The sequence below is a fragment of the Tinamus guttatus genome, unplaced genomic scaffold (genome assembly GCF_059628265.1).
Source record: "Tinamus guttatus ecotype Peru unplaced genomic scaffold, ASM5962826v1 Tinamus_guttatus_pri_ptg000240l, whole genome shotgun sequence".
In the NCBI taxonomy this organism is placed as follows: domain Eukaryota; kingdom Metazoa; phylum Chordata; class Aves; order Tinamiformes; family Tinamidae; genus Tinamus; species Tinamus guttatus.
In genome coordinates, this window is record NW_028288774.1 from 14,077,745 (window position 1) to 14,099,132 (window position 21,388).

The 21,388-nt window shown below is 41.7% G+C and overlaps 1 protein-coding gene across 1 annotated transcript in view; it reads left to right on the plus strand.

The window, feature by feature from the left end:
* Window positions 1-21,388, plus strand: part of KIAA1549L (KIAA1549 like) — an 88,329-nt gene that overhangs the window by 60,017 nt on the left and 6,924 nt on the right. The window contains exons 12-17 of the mRNA XM_088525700.1: window positions 539-729; window positions 3,063-3,190; window positions 9,702-9,880; window positions 11,456-11,670; window positions 16,484-16,613; window positions 19,496-19,843. Of these exons, the coding sequence (XP_088381826.1) occupies window positions 539-729; window positions 3,063-3,190; window positions 9,702-9,880; window positions 11,456-11,670; window positions 16,484-16,613; window positions 19,496-19,843 (1,191 nt within the window). The remainder of the gene's footprint in view (window positions 1-538; window positions 730-3,062; window positions 3,191-9,701; window positions 9,881-11,455; window positions 11,671-16,483; window positions 16,614-19,495; window positions 19,844-21,388) is intronic.

The following is a 21,388-nucleotide window of genomic DNA, read 5'->3' on the forward strand; positions in this document are numbered from 1 at the left end:
GGGGCTCTGCCTAACGCCCCTTCCCGAGGGAAGTGTGGGAAATGGAGGGGAACCTTCCCAGAGGGGAGATGACTAAGCAGAGTTAGGTCATTTCACTCCTCTGAAAGTGACCCTTTTCTGCAGAATTCTTTCCATGCAACTTCTGTTCTTGCCTGTTTTACTTTGTCTTGATTTGGAATAAATCAGCACTGCCCTTTTTGGAAGCAAATGATTTTTTCATAGTTTCTGTATGGTTGTATCTTTCTCCTCATTAACTTTTCTTTATGTGAAATATTGAATTGTCTGTGAAAGGAATTTCTGAGTGTTTTAAGTCAAGGAAGAAAGGTTAGTCAAGATCAATTTTATACTAATTAATCAAGTTTAAAATATGTAGAATGGAAATTTCATCAGAGCATTGCTTTGTTGCTGACTATTCTTATTACAGTCTACAGTGTTTTGGCTGTGGGTTATGTAAGTAAAAAGTTAAGAGGGAATAATGGAAATTCTATACTACTGTGAGATGCATGTTGGATTTTGTTTCTCACTTTTTATTTTGCAGCCAGTGCAAGGCTTTGACTATGCCAAGCAACATTTAGGTCAGCAGGGAGCTGAAGATGAGGTTTTACCTGTAACTCAAGAAACTGTCGTACTTCCACTTCCAGTTAGAGATGCTCCTGCCTCCCAGGAGAGAGAAATCACTCAAGATGGGAGCACCATTAAAACTGCCCAGTCCAACGAAACAAGGAAAAGGTATGGAGAGAGGCATCTCAGCAGAGGGATGGGATGGGGCGCGTGCTTCTGGTTCCTACAAAGAAAAGTACAGGGTTTGGCACCCAGACTGTGTATGTGGCAGATGGCTTCTCCTCAGATATTCTTGGCATAATGTTGATCCGCACTGGATGTGTAAAATTGCTGAAAAATATAGAATAAAATGGAGGAAGGCTTTGCAGTTCATATGTATAAAGGAGAGAGATGGGAAGGGGCTCTCATATGCACATGGCCTTTGTACAAGCAATGACTCTGAACTAAACACTGGGTGTCAAGCATGAGCATAGACCATTTCTCAGATGAACCGAAAGACAGGAGTTCAGCCCGTGTAGCTGACATAGCTGCAGTGACAGCATGCCTCACTCAAGGATCCGTCATGTCCTCAGAGCAGGAAGGAGAAGTATGGCAGTCCATATACACTAAACTTCTTGTCCCCATCAGAGTCTTTCAGTGGAAGATTAACGTTAACACCAGCTGAAGGTGCTGGTGCTGTGCTACTACATGGTAAGTCTTTGAGGGAGCTAGCCTTTAAAATGGATGCACACAAAAATGTACATCAGCCTGTTGATTCTCTAATAAAAGTGAGTAAGCACTTCATCCAGGTTATGCCCTGAATGAGGGCATGAATTCCCCTGTACTTAACCTGAACATTCAAAAACAAGTTTTGATTAACAAACTTTATTCAGGAAAGGAATCAACAGGAAAGTTTATAATGAGAATAAATGTGTTGAACCTGTGGCACTTTTGTGGCACCTTCTAAGCAAAAGGTATCTAAACAGGTCCTTTCTATGGCAATGGTTGTGCCTTCTGCAGGGTGACTGCTTGAGCAAGTGTGAATAAGCAGAATTTTGTTCTTTTGGCATTCCCACGAGGTGTGGCCAGGAGATGGAAAGCGATGGTTTCAGAAGATGACAAAACATTTCATGACCTTTTTGTATTTGCTATTTCATCCAGGCTATTTTGCAGCCTCAAAAGGTCAATTTAAATCATACTGCCATGAAGCAGCTGGTATCTGATCAGATATCTCCTCTGATATTATCCCTGAAGGAAACTTCACAGTTAATAGATGCGGTGGTCACTTTAAAAAGATGAGTATTTAGACTAGAGGCTACAGAAGTCATTCTGTGAACTGTCCATACTTGTTTGTTTTCCCTGTTCTCAAGCAAGTTAATATTAAAGAGAATTTGACAGGAAATCACCAAGCTGAACAAAGGCTGGTTGCATATGGAGTTCTTCTAAGGGCCTATAGTTTAAAAGAGCTTGTGTCAAATCACTTATATGTATGTATGTATTTACTTACATACACACAGGCTGTCTTCAAAAGAGGGTCTTTGAGAATTGCTCTCCCTCAGCTCTCCCTGCCTGTTCTGACCTCAGTAAATGCCCAGAGAAGACCGCATGTGTTTTTCTCAGATGCAGCCTCCTTGTGTTGTCCTTTATTTGACCATGACAGTTCAGAATAATTGATTTCAGATAGATGCATGCATAAGTATATGGATTCTTTAGATTTTTTTCCAGTTCTGTTGTGGCCAGTGTCCTTTCTAGGAGCAATGTGGTGTACCACACCATGAGGTGCAGTGGCACCAAATTTAACCTGTTTCTGCTTTGGCCTGCTCTTCCCAGCTGGTGCAGTAGGATAGAATAAGCTACTGCAAAGGAAGGAACGGGGGCTCCCGGAGCAGCCTCCGCTTGCCCTTCCCGCCCTCGTGGCGCTGGAGCCCTCGCAGCGTTTCTGTTCCGACCTCCCTCCTCTGTGGCACAGATCCGTTTCTGTGCCACAAACTGGACAGTCAGTGGCCAAGGAAAACAGGACCTTTCAGTAAGTCCTTTCAGGTGTTATATGCAGAGGAAAAAGGAAAATTTTCTTATCACAGTGACTGTGTGTATATATAAAGTAGGTAAATTTTGCATTGTGACTGACAAAGTAGTTGAGTGCAAATGCAAGCTAGATAATTGAAGAAAACGCTAGGAAAATAGTATAGCCGTCTTTATAAACTGTGTGCTTTATTTTATCTGTATAAACGATGCTGAACTAATATTATTTTGCCCTTTGCAATGCTTCTGCTATTGTGGGTATTGTGTAAGAGAAGCAAATGACGCCCATCAGCCCTGAACCAGTTGGAAAGTACTATTTGCATCCTGGCGCTCTGCTCCTGCTTTTACTCTCTTTCCATTATGCAGTTTATTTTCTCTCTCCTTTTGGTACAGAATCAGACTTGAAAACTCAGTGATGCAAATGGTACAAATGAAATAACCTTGAAATGAGGTTTTTGCAGAAGAACTTACAGTCTCCTTGTTGCCATGGTTACTTGCAGCCGGTCGCCGAGCCAGGACGGCTCCGTGGACACCAGCGCGTCGGGAAAGCCCAGCTCCGGCCGCAGCTCCCCGCAGAAAGTAGCGGCCCAGCAAAAAGCCACCAAAGACGAAGGCAGGAAAAGAAATGGTGAGAAGCTTTTCCTCATGGGAGCTGCTGGCAGCGGCTCCTGTAGCAGTACCCACACGGGCACCTGCTGTGTTGAAACCATCTTCCCAGGCCTTTAACAGTCTTTCAGGCATTTCTTGTTCACAGCTTTTTTTTTGTTTGTTTATTTCTCTATTGCTATAACAATTCATCAAACTCACAGTGTGATGCTTACTCTTTGTGTGTGGGCCTTTGCAAGTTTTCCCATTTTTTTCCTTTTTTTTTTTAATTATATTTTTAGCAGTAATGAAGACATGCTGCTTAGTAGGCAGAGTGGGTTTACATTTTTTTTCTGTTACAGCCGTAGGATGTTCATTTCCATTACTGCTGTTGCTAAGCTGGCCCAGATCTGATGAAGATGAATTAATTAGGTAAAAACTGATTTGAAAAGGTGTGAGATTTCTAGAGACTTGACTTTTTTGTCCTCCTTTTCATGCATTTTATTACTAACACTTTTAGTGAGAGCTTTTCCTACTGCACAGAGGATGTTGCTTACAAATCCTTTGTTGATGATCACCTTCTGACTTGGGATTTATCAAGAACGTCTGATAAGAGAGTGATTCTCTTCCCCTTCTTCCTTGCTTTTCTGTTTTCTTTCCCTCTGCTTCTCTCAATTCCTCCTGAATTAGAGCTTTGCTTCAAAGGCCAGATTTTGCTCATGAATAGTTTCCTACTGGTTGAACCAGAGATTATTTCTGTTTGAAGGCAATTAAGCTGTGTGTGGCCTCATCAAATTCTATCATGAACTTTAGTTCTCTTAGTCTTTAACTATTCTGTCCTAAAAATATTGTAGTTTGGAAGGAAAGATTCAGATAAACAGAGAATCTTAGTAGAGTTCTCTTCTCCTTTTTGTACCCTGAAATGATTCTTTGGAGCTATGTGTACCTAAGAGCATATAAAGTTGAAATTAAAAGATGAAAGTAAAATTACACATAAATTTTATCACTGAGCTTATGTCTTGTCCCAGTGCTATGGTTTCAAACAAGACATTGTCATCCCTGGTATTCTGGGCTTTTTGCAGGGCTTTGTCTTTATCCGGGTGGTTAACATCAGTTGCCTGTTTTGGCCATTTGTCCTTCCAGTTTAAGAAAGATGCTGTTTTTCTCTTAGCTGCTCATCTAAATCTGCTCTAGCCCTCCAGCATGATTGTGGGCTGACATCTCAAATACGTGTGTCAGCAAAAGAAATAGCAAATTTTCTTCTCTGAAAAGCAGCATCTTAAAACTGGAATGAGTCCCTTGCTGGTCACGTGCTCGATTTGGGGACTCCAAGTTCGAACGGCTCATTAGTTGCCATAGTTACCAACCAATTTTAGATTCTGCTCCGCGCTGACATTTAGTTCCACAGAAAAATGATAGCACTGGATGTTAACTCCATAGATAAACTCTGTGTGGCTTTTAGCAAAATGGACTCCGCACGGAGTGTGTCAGCCCTGAAAGCGAACAGCGCGAAACCTCGCAGACTGACACACTTGGCTGAAGACCTTATGGTCTGCCGGATCAGGAAGGTTCTTTAGCTGAGCCTGATTTCTGAAGGAAACAAAGCTAAAATCCCTTTGTATTACAATATTGGTAGTCTGGAAGGTAATTGCATTTTTTTCCTTTTGCTTTTCTTTGCAAAGCATCTGTTCAAGCTTTAGTAGGAAGTTGCCTTTTCAAAGTTGAGTAGTTGTGCTTGTATTTATTTTGGACGCTTACGAAAACAATTAACTTCTGTCTGTAATACAACTAGATTGTGATGCGGAAGAGTGGCCCGCCAGTTTTTAAACCGATGGGGCAGTTCAGCAACAGAGTGAGCTTTTTACAATTTCTGAAGGGTCTGTAGTGACTCAGTGCTCCAAATGAAAATGCAACTTGGCAACAGTTACTGAATCCAGGAGCAGCACTGTAGCAACCTGCTTTTACAGAGCATTACCTTGAGAATCTGCCCTATTCTAGAAAACATCTAGGGTTCTTCATTTGCCTTTTCTATCTTAGTTAAGGTAAACTACAGGTTAGATTAGAATGAGTTTCTTCTTGCCAGATTTTGGTCTCTTGAAGTTGGATGTTTAATCTTAATCTAACCAGGTGGGCTCTCTAGTTACTCCAGAGGGAGATAGCTGAGGGGGATAAATGTATCAGAGGTACTCACCGTCCTGTTTTCAGTATGGAAAGAGCCTGGATAGCTACATCAGAGCCCATGAGTTTTAAGATGATGCCCTTTTGTTATGTCTGTGTCTCCAAAAGGCTGGCAAATGAAAGAAGGGTTTATGGTAGGGAGTAGTCTGTTCTTACCATTCTTCATTCCCTCATCATGAAGTATCGTTGCTTAACTTGCCTTAGAAAGGGTGTTAGCGTGTTTCGGGATCATCTTTTTACTCTTTATCCTCTCTTCTTAAACTCTTAGGCTTTTCCAGGGGCCTTTCCTGACATACAACCATACAAAAAAGAAATTCCGAAATTCCTCTTCTCTTTGGGCCTCCTGGACGATTTTATATTTTGATTCTCTTCTACCCATAGATTTTCAGCTTGTGTGACACCAGCTAACATTTCACCCCAACCTTTTCTGTTCCTTCCCCTGGCTTTGTGGGATATCAAGTGCTGTGACCCTGCTAGCATCCTGCTCATGACAGATATAACCAGTGCCATTTTCCACTGCTTTCTGCACCTGCTTTTAGTTTGCAAGAGGCAACCAGGTGTTATAATCTGTTCTGCGAACTCCTGTGAACACTTCTTCACACTCTTATGAAAGCAAGCACTGCACCCGCCTCTCCCAGGAGAGAGAATGAAAGAGCCAACAACATGTCTGAGTTGTCCACACTGAGTGACTTGGGTCATATTCAGTTGCTACATTCACAAGCACAGTAGAACAACTTGAATAGCATAAGAGCAGTTTCTTTAATGTTTTAAAATTCCTTGTTCTTTTCTGCAGGTAAGTATTTCAATCTTTCTTTTCTCCTTTCCAACATACTATAATTTACAGAGAGATGAGGAGAGTGAAAAGATGAGAGAAATCCTGTGTAACCTTCATTTTGGGATCTTAGCCTGACAAAAGTGTAGTTTGGGTTTTTTTTTTTTTTTTGTATGCACAAAACACATAACAGCATAACAGGTAAGCACATAACAGCAAAGTATTCCACATGACCGGTTTTTACTACATGTTCAGAAGTACAGGTTCACCTGGGAAACTACAGGCCGGTCAGCCTCACCTCCATACCTGGAAAAGCGATAGCGCAGCTCATCCTAGAGACCATCTCTAGGTATGTCAAGGAAAAGAAGGTGATCAGGAGTAGTCAGCATGGAATCACCAAGGGAAAGTCGTGTCTGATGAACCTGATAGCCTTCTATGATGAGGTGACCGACTGGATGGACGATGGGAGAGCTGTGGATGTTGTCTACCTTGACTTTAGCAAGGCTTCCAAGCCTTCTATGATGAGGTGACCGACTGGATGGACGATGGGAGAGCTGTGGATGTTGTCTACCTTGACTTTAGCAAGGCTTCCAAGACCGTCTCCCATAACATTCTCAGAGGAAAGCTCAGGAAGTGTGAACTGGATGAGTGGACGGTGAGGTGGATTGAGGACTGGCTGGATGGCAGAGCCAAGAGGGTGATGATAAATGGGGCTGAGTCCGGTTGGAGGCCTGTGGCCAGTGGTGCCCCGCAGGGGTCAGTACTGGGCCTGGTACTGTTCAACTTGTTCATCAGTGACTTGGCGAGGGCCCAGAGGGCACCCTCGGCAAGTTTGCAGGTGACACCAAACTGGGAGGAGTGGCTGACACTCCCGAGGGCTGCACTGCCATTCAGAGAGACCTGGACAGGATGGAGAGTTGGGCAGAGAGGAACCTCATGAGGTTCAACAAGGGCAAGTGCAGGGTCCTGCAGCTGGGGAGGAGTAACCCCAGGCACCAGGACAGATTAGGGCTTGACCTGCTGGAAAGCAGCTCTGCAGAGAGGGATTTGGGAGTCCTGGTTGACAACAGGTTACCCATGAGTCAGCAATGTGCCCTCGTGGCCAAGAAGGCCAATGGGATCCTGGCTGCATCAGGAGGAGCGTGGCCAGCAGGAGGAGGGAGGGGATCCTGCCTCTCTGCTCAGCTCTGGTGAGGCTGCACCTGGAGCATTGGGTGCAATTCTGGCCTCCTCAGTACGAGAAGGACATGGAGCTTCTAGAGAGGGTGCAGCAGAAGATGATTAAGGGACTGAGGCATCTATTATATGAGGAAAGACTATGCAAACTGGGCCTGTTTAGTCTGGAGAAGAGAAGGCTGAGAGGAGATTTAATCAACATGTCCAAGTACCTGAGGGATGATTGTAGGGAGGATGGGACCAGGCTCTTCTCCATGGTGGCCCGTGACAGGACGAGGGGTAACGAGTGTAAGTTGAAACACAAGGAAGTTCCATCTCCTTGTGAGGAATTCTTTCCTGTGAGGGTGACAGAGCCCTGGCACAGGCTGCCCAGAGAGGTTGTGGAGTCTCCTTCTCTGGAGATCTTCAAAACCTGCCAGGATGCCACGCTGTGCCACATGCTCTGGGTGTCCCTGCTGGATCAGGGGGGTTGGACTTAGATAATCTCTAGAGGTCCCTTCCAACCTTAACCATTCTGTGATTCTTAGCATGGTTTTGGTCGGCTGGAGAGCTCGTGACCTGAGTACTTAGCACCACCTGCTGGCATCATGTTACAAAAGTCGTGTAGGACTGCACAGAAAGTGGAGGTTGTATTATGCCTTAAGCATTATCTTTAGCCTGTCTTACCTTTATGCTGATAGCTGCAGTGATGTGGAGGGAAACCTTCAGTGGTGGTCCTGGTCTCCAAAGAACAAGTGCCATGCAAGTCTCCCTTTAACAATCATCAGTGAACAAAGGGCAATGGAAAAGTATAAACTGCAAATGCTGTTTAATGAGCAAATGCTTACCTAATGTGGAATAAATTTCATTATGACATAATCTTTTTTGGTGATAGTCCTGTCACAAATGAGGCACCTTCTTCGGGTGGCACAGAAGAAATTAGCACTTCAGTAGCCTTTATTGTGCTGATTCAGTGTACAAGTTTTATATGATGTTGAAGTTGTGTCTGAATTACAAGAGCCATATTCCAAAACTGCATGTGGTAACTTTCATAACAATTAAACTGAGGAAGACTATACATGTCTTCCTTTATAATCGCTGTGATGTAAATGCTTCTGTGCCCAGGGGCAATCTGGGGTGCGTAGGTGTCTCATCACTCATCTGATCTTGCTTGTGCAAAGTCCTGGCTCCAGCACTTCAGTCAGTCGGGGGAGTTCAGTGATCATTGCAGTGGGCTAAGCTTCTGGTGTAACTGCAAGCCTACAAAGTTCACAGTGCTTGCACAATCCCAGTAAGACCAGAGTGTCCCGGACTCTCTGTCATATTTGGACAGGTCCACAAATCCAGAGGAGCAATATTTAATGATAGAATGATTTAACCTGTGTGTTTCTCAAAAGCTCAAGTTATGTCAACTCCAGGTTGGAAAGAATATAGACAGAAAGATAATAAGCCTAGTGAGTTCATATTTCATGTTACGACTCAAATATTTTCCTAACAAAGTCATGCTGGTCTAAGAGTTTATATAATCTGTTGTAATTTGCATGAAGATTAAATATTAAAATAGAATATATTTTTCAGAGGAAATAAGTTCAGAGCACGCCAGCCTTTAGGAGAGGATCTCTGCTTCTGTCCATTTGGAGATAGAACAAACATTCCTCTGTTTAACAGAACAGCATTTGCAGGAATCTCTTTGTGGAATTTGTGTTCATGCTTTCAAGTCATTCTTTATTCTAAAATGAGGATAAAGTTAGGTTTAAGATTCAGCACTGACAAAGTGGTATAGGTTTGTAAGCAAAATTTGGAGAAGAAAAAAGCCCAGTCGGATTTGAAATATCCATTTATTTAGAAATCTAAAGATGCTTAACCATGCTATTTAATTTTAAAGACTTTCAAAAACTTTCTCTTTTCTTAACAATGTCTAAAAATGTAACTTTACAATCACTTGAGGTATTGCGTTATAAAGCAAAAAATAGCATAAACTTGGAAGCCATAAGTTTCTTGAGTATGCTTTAACACATAACAGCAATTATTTTAACAGATGGCATTTTAGTAATAGTAACTTATGCTAAAATCAGTAGATTTATTTTCAATTTTGAGAAATTCCAAGCTCTTAGTGTATAAAAATGAAAAAGGAGCATTGTGGCAATCAATCAGATGCAACTGCTAGAAAGTTCCATATACGTGTGCGCATATGATGTCTTTTCCGTGCAAAGCATAGGGAAAGATGTACTGTGCCTTTCATTGTCATTTTTCTGCTTTTTTGTGTCTTACTCCTTTTCATCTTTGAACATATAACATCATCTGTAATCTAAGTGATTTTTCCGGTGTAAAGGTCTAGAGGTCTGCTCCTTGAGTGTACTGAGCGCAAGGATGTGCTTGTTGAATTTCCTCTCGAACATGCAGTAAAAATATTTGTGTCTTTATACTGAATAAGTGTGCTGTGCTTTAGTGGCCGTAAGCGATGACAAGGAAGGAGGCATTCTCTTTGATAACATTGCCAAATCCACTATTGATCCCTTCGACACCTCTTCTGGATCTGTACAGCTGATAGCTATCAAACCTGTGCCGCTGCCTGCAGTTCATGCTGCATCAGAGAGAAGCCAGGAGTCTGCCATCATTAACGGAGAGGTAAGGATGGCCGGGTGACGTCTCAGCTCTTTGCTTGGCCATGTTGCAGTGTAGCAGGGTCAGGCTGGAGATCGCTGAGGAAGGGCTGGGTCACTTCACTGCGCTGCTGTGGGCTCCGCGGCCTGCTCTGCCGCTGTGCGCCTGTGAGTGCGTGCCCGTTAGGCTCTGTGTGGTGTTCCTGCTCTCTCAGTATCCTCTTCTGGCACGTTCACCTTAGGCAAATGGTAAGAAAGGCAGAGAACAGAATTTGTGAATTCTGTGGCTGAGCTTGGACATATATGTAAATCATGTGAGTCTCAAACTCTTGTTTCTTCTCTCTCACTCCAAAGAGCAAGACAGAGCAGGACCATGGCCTTGCTCAGTCTGCCCTCCAGCCTGTGCACAGTGGGTACTGTTCTTTACTGAGAAGAAAGTGTGCTGGGTTCAAGTGCTGACTTGAATCTGTGCTTTGGTGTGAGGTCTTACATGATTATTCCTATTTTTTATGTACATTTGATCAAGAATGGTTTATTATGCAAAGACTGGGGAATTTATATAGTTGTTAAACATGATGCCAACAGGCCAAAGGGGTTTCTCATTTACAAACTTGCACTGCAACAGTCATGTAAAAATCAGGCAGAATCATCCTGTTTTACTGTTTAAAACCAACACTGAGAGTTGCCATTAGAAACTAAGTAAAGACGATGTTGTCAGGCTTCCCATTTGGGCCTTGATTAGAGCAGTCTGTCATGTTTCATTTTGTCTGTGTATTTTAAGCTCTGCTGTGCCACAGACTTTCCAAACACAGAGGGAAGGCTTATTTAGAAATCAGCACCCAGTTTCTGTTAAGAGTAAGTTATCAGGAAAACATTCCTAATGCTCTTTTCTACTGAACATACATATCTTGGAAGTTGTGAAAAGACTGTAGAATTTGACTCTTGAAGCAGAGACTCCAAGTAAATTACTCTTTTTCACTCAACTCACAATTTGAAGTGAAATTTTGATGTAGGTTCCCATCCCTCAGGAGCATCCAAAGAATCCTAACCTGTAGCAGGTGACACCAAACACCCATTTATTTCAGGATCTTGTCTTTGACAGTGGCCTATAATAGATTTTCAAGGAAGACTGTGAATGAGAGGAACATATGATGCCGTTTGACCGAAATACTTTCCTAGCCACCCGTGACTGCTTGTTCAAGGCTTTATGCAGTCGGAGGTGATGCCTGAACCTCCTGGATCCTACTGGATTTTCCATTGGGCACTTCTCCCCATTGGGCCCACAAATGGGCATGGCATTGGGTCATGGTATTTGGCTAATTTCACCAGTGATTCTTTCAGTGGGTGTGAACTGAGTCACTGCTGTGATAGTACATAGTTTTTAGGCTAAAATTATTTAACCATCTGCCAAGACATAAAAATACAGCAACTCTGTTCACTTGCAGTTCCTCACTGCTTACAGATGGCATGGTGTGGTACAAAACCACGCTGTAAAATGACACACGCAGCGCATGGAACACTTTAACAATACTGTTTTGAAGTAATCGGCCCGGCACCATCATTTAAATCCTTTTTTTTTTTTTTTTTTTTTGCCTTTTAGGTGAACAAAGCTTTGAAGCAGAAGTCTGATATAGAACATTACCGCAACAAGCTGCGCCTGAAAGCCAAGAGGAAGGGATACTATGATTTCCCCCAGGCTGATAACAATAAGGGGCTGACAGACAGAAAAAGGATGTATGAAAAAAACCCCAAAGAAATTGACCACATTTTGGATCCAGATACAGATATATCTTCATTTGCTGAACCTAAAAACAGGTGAGACTTTTTATATACACAGTTATTCATCAAGGGAATGAAAAGATCTATTTTTAATCGGAAAATATATGTTGGTTTGGATCAGCTGGTCTCTCCCACTGTATGAAGAACATAGATATAGCCTGTGATTATTTATGAAAGTATGGCATTCAATAAAACTGCAATGCAATTAAAAAGGATAAATGGAAAGGATAAAAAAAAAATGAAGGGACTCCTGCAAGTTCTTGTGGGTTATTTTCCAAAAAATCTCTATAGAAAATGTCCTGGTAATTTTTTTGGAAATAAAAGTGAACAGGAAGTTAGCAGCTGATTTCATCCTTTTCCAAGTTCACTGGGGTTGCAGTCTATTGTTTTATTTTTATCTGTCATTATTTTGACTCCGGTATAACTGTTGCAGTAGGCATAAGATAACACAACCAGCACATTGTCCTTACATTTTGGTAAATCCTGCAGTGTTTTCTGTCAGTATGTGTGTGTGTCTTTTAATGATGATTTTCAGGGTCTCTGACAGAGTGGTAATTTGCTCATCCCTGGTGTGCAGTGGGCGTATTGTGTGGCCACACTGATGCTGGACTGGCGCCTTGTTAGGTGCATATCGACAGTGCTCATCCCTCTTTCAGAAAAAAGGGGGGAGTACCAGATGCCTGCGGCTTCTCTCTGAGCCTGCTGTAGATAGGTGGGCCTGTGCTGCTCTCGGAAACACCAACTGAGGTGATAAAAAGGGGAGATGACAGCAGTCCACAAGAGGGGTGGTGCAATATGCACATCCCTCTTTCATAGGGGCGGCCTAAGGAGGTGCGAAGCGGGAGAGTCTTTGCCAGAACACCTCCCACCACGAGGGCTCTGGTGTTTGCAGCTGACAGGGACTGCGGCTGATCCAGCAGGGAAAAGGAATCCTGAAGTACATTCCCCCTGCAAATTCCCCAAGCATTGAGATGATGGCTCTTCTCTTCTGGAAAGTTCAGGCCAAAGTTTTCCTGTGAGCTTAAATGGTGACTGCCATGAAAGCATCAGTGATGACACAGTGTTTGTGCACAGTGCTTCAGTCCCAGTGCAAACAGATGCAAAGGGCTGTAATGGGAATGGTGAAGCTGTGTCGCGTGCTGGTCAGAGTCGCACTGGTTAAGGAAGAAAAAAATTCTGACCGATTTCTCTGTAATACTGCGGGCTCTGCGGCATCATTTCCTTGTGCAGGCATCTGGTGAGGGAGGATTAAATTGTCCAAATGCACGGAAAAGTTAAGATACTGAACCTTAGTGCACAGTACTCTTATTCTATCTGCACATTTATATGTGCCGGAAATGTAAATGCACTGGAAATATAAATAAAACAGGTAGACACTTGGATCTGACAGTGAAGGGCTGAAGCCTTGCTTTGAATGTTTATTAGGCATCATATGTCACATAGGAAATGCTTAAAACTTCACACATGAAGCTTTAAAACTAGCCATCTGCCTTTTGTTAACCATACTAATGTTTGTTCGTGTGCCTGTATGCTGAAAGATCCAGGGATACATTTTTCCTATGTGCTTTTTGATGTGCTGTGTAAACCTGTGATAGTCTTTTTAGGACAATGATCAGTGTCACTATATAAAGTGCTTCAAGGCCAGCTCATTGCTCTAGGGCAATGATCCTGTCTGGTGGCTGAACCGCAAGAGGCCAAGTGCTGGCACGCTTACAGTACAGTACAACATAACCGTGAATAGGAAGGGAGAAAACCCCTTTCTCTTACGCCTTCTGTAAAGGTGCAGAGCATTTTCAGGACTTTTTGCAGACAAGCCAGGCGTGTAGTCCATGCTGTAATCTCCATACTGGCTCCTCCAGCCCAACCTGATCTGCTGCGTCACGGCTGGCGTTCACTTGTTGCCTCCATTTAGTAAGTAAAAGTAAGATGGGTAAAATGACAAACTGTTGAAGGAAGATCTGGAATAATACTGCAAAGAATTGCAATTCTTAGTTATGGGTAAATGAATTAATATAATTTTATTTCCATAATAAAATAATATTGGTTTTAAAGCAGCCATAGCATGGTTTCTTGATGGCATGAAGTTGAAGAGATTTGCTCTATAACATTTTCTGTTTTGTATCATCATTTATATCATTATAATTATGGTAATTAAAAACTTGTACTTTAAAATACTTTCTATTTTTTTAATAATAACATTTAGGAATAAGTAAAAGATTTAAAAATTTCTAGGTAAAAGGCTTTTTCATTCTATTCTGTCTATATATTTTGCCAATTTAAATCACACTATTATAACATTTCCCAAACACATCAGTAAATAAATATACAATTAGCTACAGTATTCACATTTACCTTTTTATATTCTTTTATATTCCTTTTTGTTTAAGTGGTATTTTAAAAATTATTTCCACAATATCAACAGTAAATAATTTGGTTTGTTCAAGAACCAACAGTTATGTGCTCTTAGTTCCTTTGAGTCTCCCGTGCAATAAAATTCATCTTTTAGAATACTCCAGTTGTGTTCCCAGTGGAGACTTGCTAACCCATTTGGATGCCAGTTGTTAGTGTTCATATCTCCTTTCTCATTAGCAGAACTTCTTTAAATGAGCTAATTGGCAACCTCAAAGCAATTTTAAAAAGCCTGCTGATGATAGACACTATTCTGGGTGTTTCCTTAATAGTTTGTAATCAGGTCAAGAGCCTGCATGTATTAAAGAGCTGCATAAGTGACTCCTTTTGAAAATATATCACAACTACATCAGCTAAGTATTCATAGACATACTGTAAAACATACATGAAATTCTGAAGACCTTTAATGTAGGAACATACGTATAGTCAGATCTGGCTAGGCTTAGTATTCGCCAGGTTCCCTGTCGTTTCTGATAGTGTCAGTGCTAAAGTCTTAGGAAGAAGCTTTGGGATCCCCTCATGCTTTTTCCCATCTCCCTACCACTTTGTTCTTATGGTTACAAATCCACTGTGTCCTTCATGCACTCAAATAGCTTTCAAATAAGGCACTTCAGTTATTTACTATCATATTTATAGGAGAAATTGATCCTAGCCCCTCTCCTTGTGTTCTGATTTGGCAGCGCCTTTGGGACTTTGGAACACGCGCATGGGAATTTGTGAGGGAAGGTTCTCGAAAAGCCCCTAATAGTTAAATACGTGCTTGAGTAATTTGTTAATTCGAAAGATTAAACGGGTCAGTGCTGGTGGTTCTTCCCCTATCATTTTTCTTTCTGTTCTGTCCTTGCATTTTTGGAATTCTGCAAACCAGTTTCTGCTACTCTTATCTAGCAAGACAGCAAATTCTGTTAACCAAATCTGTAATATGTGAAGAATTCGTTCTTTTTATTGGTGAATTAATCTGAATTGTGTTGTCTTTCCATTTCATTGGAAAGAGAGATCAAACCATGAGGTCTCTGTGATTACGAAATATCACAGAGAGTCTTTGGTGTTATTTTCTCTTGCATCACTTGCAGAAAGAGCCCTGGGCTCCTTAGAATCTCAAATATTGCGGTAGGCCCTTTTGCAATCAGTTTGTTCAGTCCAAAACATTTCAAATTCTGGGGTTTTCTTTTCACCCCACTTACCATGTCAAGTAAATCTCTCGGGCACAGCTGTACTTTACTTTGATATAAGCCTTTTTTGTCCTTCAATCAAATCTTAGCACAAGCTTGCATTTTCTCTCATTATACCTGCAAGCAGAGGAGAAGGTCGTGAAAGTCTGTTAAGCATCTTCCTTGAATAGCTCCCTTTCAAATCCCTGCTTTCAACTCTTCTCCGGTTTGCACAAATTTACCAGTGATGACGGGAAAGCTGTTATGTTCCCTGCCCTTGTAATCCTCTGCTATTGCAGCCTTGTTACCGGCTCCGAGTGGGCACCAGGGCCAATCCGGCGGGGCCCGTGTCCTGCTGGGCACTCCCATGTGGTAGCAGAGTGCAAGCGCCTCCGCGTAACCCACCTTAGGCTGGCGGCTTGGGGAAGCCAGTGTAAATACTGCGCGAATGGGCACCCGAAAGGGCGACTGCAGCCGGAGCAGCGCCAGGGCTGCTGCTTTGCTGTATCCGCCGTCGAAGTGTGGGAGGGCAGCTCTCCCTCTCTCTTGCTCTGCTTCCCTTCTGGTGCTCTTAGGCCCTCCTTTCAAAACCTGTGGTATGGTTTGGTGGCAGCTCCTCCATCAGGGGGTCTCTCTCATGGGTAATGATGCCAAATCTTTCCTTGCTGAATGGTAAAACTCCCCACCTGGACAACTAGAAGAGATACGAGATCTGAATCTCAGGCCATAGAAGTAGCTGTACTAGTTTAATTCTGTATGGAGATTTGTATTGCCCATGAAAATCCCAAACTGTGTTTGTTAGAGCATCTTTAACTAATAACTTTGTTATATTGAGTTTTGGTTCTAGTTTTGATTCTGATATGCTGTGTAGCCTGGAAGCCTTGCCTGATAATATCCATACTTCGGCACCTAAATAGAGGTCTTATAATCTGTAACATCCATTGAATTGATAACTTAATAGTAGTTTTTATTAATACAAATCACAAGTTAATGCTAAAAGGATTCTGATACCTTCTTGGAACCTATCTCATCCGATAAGCCCCTATAAGTGATAGCCATGTCTTCATGTAGGTGTCTTCATTAACAGTAAACAAAATCTATCATCTCTTCCATAATGTTACTGATTTCTAGCAGTTCTGTGTGCAAAGCCAGGATATCAGATTACAAAGTGGTATTTTTAGGAAACTCAGCATTTTAGAATAACATTTGATACTGGAAGCTATTGCCTGTGTGTGTGTTTTTTTTTTTTTTTTTTTCATTCCAGTATTTTGCTGTTTGATGTTTTATAGGCAACAGATGAAGAACTCTGTATACAGAAGCAGGCAGTCTTTGAACAGCCCTAGCCCAGGAGAAACTGAGATGGATCTTCTAGTCACCCGAGAGAGACCTAGACGTGGAATCCGTAACAGCGGATATGATGTAAGTTTATCAGATAAATTCAGTGAGATTTGTTCAGCATTTATTCCTAAAATTAAGAAAAAAACTGATAGCAGTTTCCTATGCAAGTGACCTTATTTGTCTACAGATCAATATATGAAAGAATTTACTGGTATCATTTTATTGATGTAGTTACAATGATGTAACTCCCCCAGAACTTCTGGATATAATGTTCTCATGAAGAATTTTTCTGTTATAATTACAGCAGCAGAATGTTGCCAATATATGACAAGCCAAAAATATAACCTCTATGTCTCTGGTACATACCTTTTTTTTTTTTTTCTTCTGTAGTTCCAATTTCTTGTGTTAGACAGTAGCTATGTATGAACAAGATCTGAATTTTTATCATGGCAACATTAATGTGTACTGGCATCTATACAAGCAAATAGCACATCCAGGTGGCAAGATGAAATAAATTTTTAAAATTGAGTATCTGTATTTCTGCCACTAGTCTCCAAAATCTTCATGCTAACGTTGATATTGATAAATCAAAGCTGACTTAATTTAGACTGCTATTAAAAATCATTTATTCATATGATATATTTTAGACATCTTTTTATTTTATAGGAGAGGATCAAAAGATATACAAGGACTTCAGTAAGGGACTGTGGTAGAAAACCTGATTTACTTCTTCAGTTATTAATAGGTCTCTTGTGGGATTCAATTCACTGACATTTTTACAGTCATAGTAAAATAGAAGAGCTATGATTATTAGTCTTTAGATTGGGATAGTGTGATTTCTGAGGCTCTTAATTGCACATATACATAAAAATCACTTAGTACTTTATCGTCATGGTCCTAAAATTTACATGATTTTTATTTATATAGAATGTCCAGTAATTTCTATTATAATGCCAGTAACTTTAAATAATTAAAACAGAATCATATTTTGTTTGCTTTTGGAGTTTTAGAATTTTTTGTAGCTTTTAAATGCAATGAACACTGCTGGTTTTTTTTCTTTTTTTTGAGAGCATAGTTATGAGAAAACAAAGAGGAAGTTTGGATTGCTCTAAGACAGATAGGTCCTGCCATTTCAATTGTTTGTTCCTATTTTCTCTGATTCCAAATTCCAAAAGCTTTATGTGGCTTGCAGTTTGAGTACTTTGAACATTTTTTTTCTAGTTTAGTGAGAGGCAGCTTCATATCTAGACACAGGCAGAAAAAGAGGTCAGACTTCAGTTTAGTAGGCAACTGAAGTAATGAGATTTTAAAAAATCAGTTTTCAATGGTGGATACAGATCTCAGTGTACATAAGGAACTGAGCTGCTTTTAAAATCTGCCTCCTAATCTCTGGAGAAGCGGAGATGCAGTTTAAAATATGTGGCCCAAGGTTCTTTTTCATACACATGAATAACCTGCTAATCTTAAAAGAGAAATAAATGCCAGGTGTGTTACTTCACAGAATCACAGAATGGTTAAGGTTGGAAGGGACCTCTAGAGATCATCCAGTCCAACCCCCCTGCTCCAGCAGGGACACCTAGAGCACGTGGCACAGGGTGGCATCCAGGCAGGTTTGAAGATCTCCAGAGAAGGAGACTCCACAGCCTCTCTGGGCAGCCTGTGCCAGGGCTCTGTCACCCTCACAGGAAAGAAGTTCTTCCTCACATGGAGACGAAACCTTCAAATTAGATTTAATCACCATCTAAAACTAGATGATATTATGGTGAAAGGACGATGTGGATGAAACATGTAAGATCAACATGAAGTATCTTAAAAAGACTGTTGGGATATTACTATTAATATTAAAAAGAAGTAATTATTTGTAGAAAGCTGGTCTCTGTAGGTAGCTCCGTGGACTAAACGGAATGCTTTCCCTGAGGTAAGAAGAGAACTGGCAGGATCACCTGTGTGGTACCCTGAGCAGGCTTTCCCCACGCCTAAGGAGCTGAATCCAGTTCCTCCGGCAATGTGCAGAACCACCGTTTCACTGACATCCGTCAAATCCAGTATTTTCTCAGTTCATTTTCCTTGGCCTGTTTCCTCATGACTGATTGCAGAGCATTTACGAAGCAGTCTTCCGTCACGCAATTTCTCCTTGCCACTGAGGCACTGCAGGAGCTCTCGCTTGTGCTAATTATTCACTGCATAGCCCACAAATCACTAAGGCACATTTAAGCCTGGTTAATTATTGTTTTTTACTGCTGTATTTTTCATTAAGTACAAAAGTAGTTGTATTTTAACAGCTAAGAGAGCAAACAAATTATGATCTTTTATTTAGAGTTGATTGCCAGTTCTCAGGCAGATCATATAATTCTTATCTGAACAGTTGAAAATGGAAAATGAAAGTTGGGTAGGTATTTTCCTCTGCAGGTGAAGTACTGGGATTGCTCTTTACTGTGTATGATTAACCGTACACATGTTACAGAAGGTTGTGGCACCATGGCTGATTGAGCTGGGGAAGAAGAAAGTTATTGCACTATTACTTGAGAAAAAAATGCCATGCCAAGAGTTACAGAGCACTCGAGCAAATTATCAGGGCAGTACTGGATTTTTTTTGTAAGGTTATCCTGCTGTATTCTTTTATTTATGACTATTTTAAATGCTATTGAAGAATAGATACTATGGGATAAAACAGTTACGTTCATGACGTCTGTGTTGTTGTCCTAAATGATTCGGGGTTGATGATGGAGTTCTGTCAGTCATATTGGTATCTGTGTCCAACATATCTTTTAATTCAGCCTTAGTCCCCAGCCCACTGCTGTTCTCAGTTCCCTTGTCTCCATGTGCTGTGTACTCTGAATCAAAAAGATGTTGCAGCTGGTTTGTCTGGGTTTGAGAATACACTTTCTGCGAAGCTGCACCGGTGCTGCCTGCCTGGTTAAGCTCCTGTGCGTGTCTCCGTGTGCTTTTGTTGTGCTCAACAGACCGAGCCTGAAATCATAGAAGAAACCAACGTGGACCGCGTCAGCGAGTCGCGGGGCTACGGCAGGGCCCGCCAGGCCAAGGGCCACTCGGAGACCTCCACTCTAAGCTCCCAGCCGTCCATAGACGAGGTCCGGCAGCAGATGCACATGCTCTTGGAAGAGGCTTTCAGCCTGGCGTCCGCGGGCCACGGCGGGCAGAGCCGGCAGGACGCGTACGGCTCCGCGCCGCACCTGCCCTACTCCGAGGTCGTGACGAGCGCGCCTGGCACCATGACCCGGCCCAGGGCAGGCGTGCAGTGGGTGCCCACGTACAGGCCCGAGATGTACCAGTACAGCCTGCCCCGCCCGGTAAGTGACAACTCGCTGGGCGTTTTCCTTGGAAGGGGAAAGGTTGTGCAAAGCTACACACCAAACAGATGAGAACTCGTGTAATTGTCTCCTCCTGTTCCTGAAACGCATGCAATGAAACAATCTGTTTTGTAAAACAGATACATGTACATCTGGCTATGAATCCGTCAGCATTTGTGGATGAAGGCCATCATTGAGAGAGGGGGGGACAACTGTAATAATCAGAATGTCCTGAAGTACGTGGTCTGATAATGCCAGACCTGCAGCCACTGGCTCAAGGCTCAAAAGAGAGTTTAGTTCCGCCAGTTTCTTAGCTGACCTTATGCAAGTCACTCTTTATGCCTCACTGTCCAGGCTCAAACTGAATCTACCATTTCATTATTTCACAAAAATAATCACCATACTAAAACTGAAGTCCATGGATGGACTGCAATAACAGTTGTAGTATATGTGCCCCTGCTGTGTTAAACTACCCCTGAATTCCCAGTTACTGTGCAGTAATACTCACCAGAGTATTTTATTCACATGTATCAGATGCAGGTCTAAGGCATCTGCCAGAAGATGCAGATCTAAAGCATTTCTGCCAGAAGACAAATAACCAACCTGACAATATCAGTATGAAAAACTGGCCTTGAAAATTTTGTTGTTGTTCAATTTCAGGCTACTTTTTGTCAGAAATATATACGTGTATATATATATGTATATATCTGAAACAATGCATTTCAAACTGAGTTGTTATAACTCTAGCTAGAGTAAGAGAATGCAGAAAAATCTCTTTTCGTTCAAAATAGCTATTGCTATGACTTCTTCATATGACTTCAATGAGAAAATGAAGTAAGAGATGCTGCTTCTAAAGTGTTCTGAACATATTTGAAAGCCATATTTACACCTTGTGCAGAGGTTATTTCTGGCACTCTGAAGTTTTTCTCCTGATCTTCATACCCATATATAATAATCTGGTGGAAAACATATTTTATAAGACAAGGCAGACTACATGAGTCGTACCTAGACAGATCACATTGCTGCTTTAGAAATTCTCACATGTGGCTGTATCAAGCTGAGTCCAGGAAAAAACACCTCTTTGTTATAAGGCTGGACCAGGTCCCATCTCTCCTCAAAAGGGCCCTGGAAAGAGAAACAAAAATAAGAGAATTCTAGATTCTTAGGTGAGAAGTGAAATGACACCATAGGCACTGATTGGGCAGGCTTAGGCCTTGAGAGAGTGGTACTGAATCCAATCCTCAAAGCTTCCCTTCATTTAACGAAAGTGAGGATATCGCCAAAGTCCAGCTACTCTTAGTAACAGTTACTCTATTAACTCCAAAACCATAGGCAGCTAACAAGAACAAAACCAGATGCAGCCAGCATTGTTGCTGAGCTGGGATTTAATAATTCAATTAGTGAAATCATTCCATCAGCAAACAAGGGCACTGTCCTTTTAATTCCTATGTTAATATGTGGAGGGATGGGTGTGTCTTTAATTAGAAAGCAATGTGGAAGAATTTCAGCCAAGAAAATGTATCTGTGGCTTAGAGATGGTGTGGT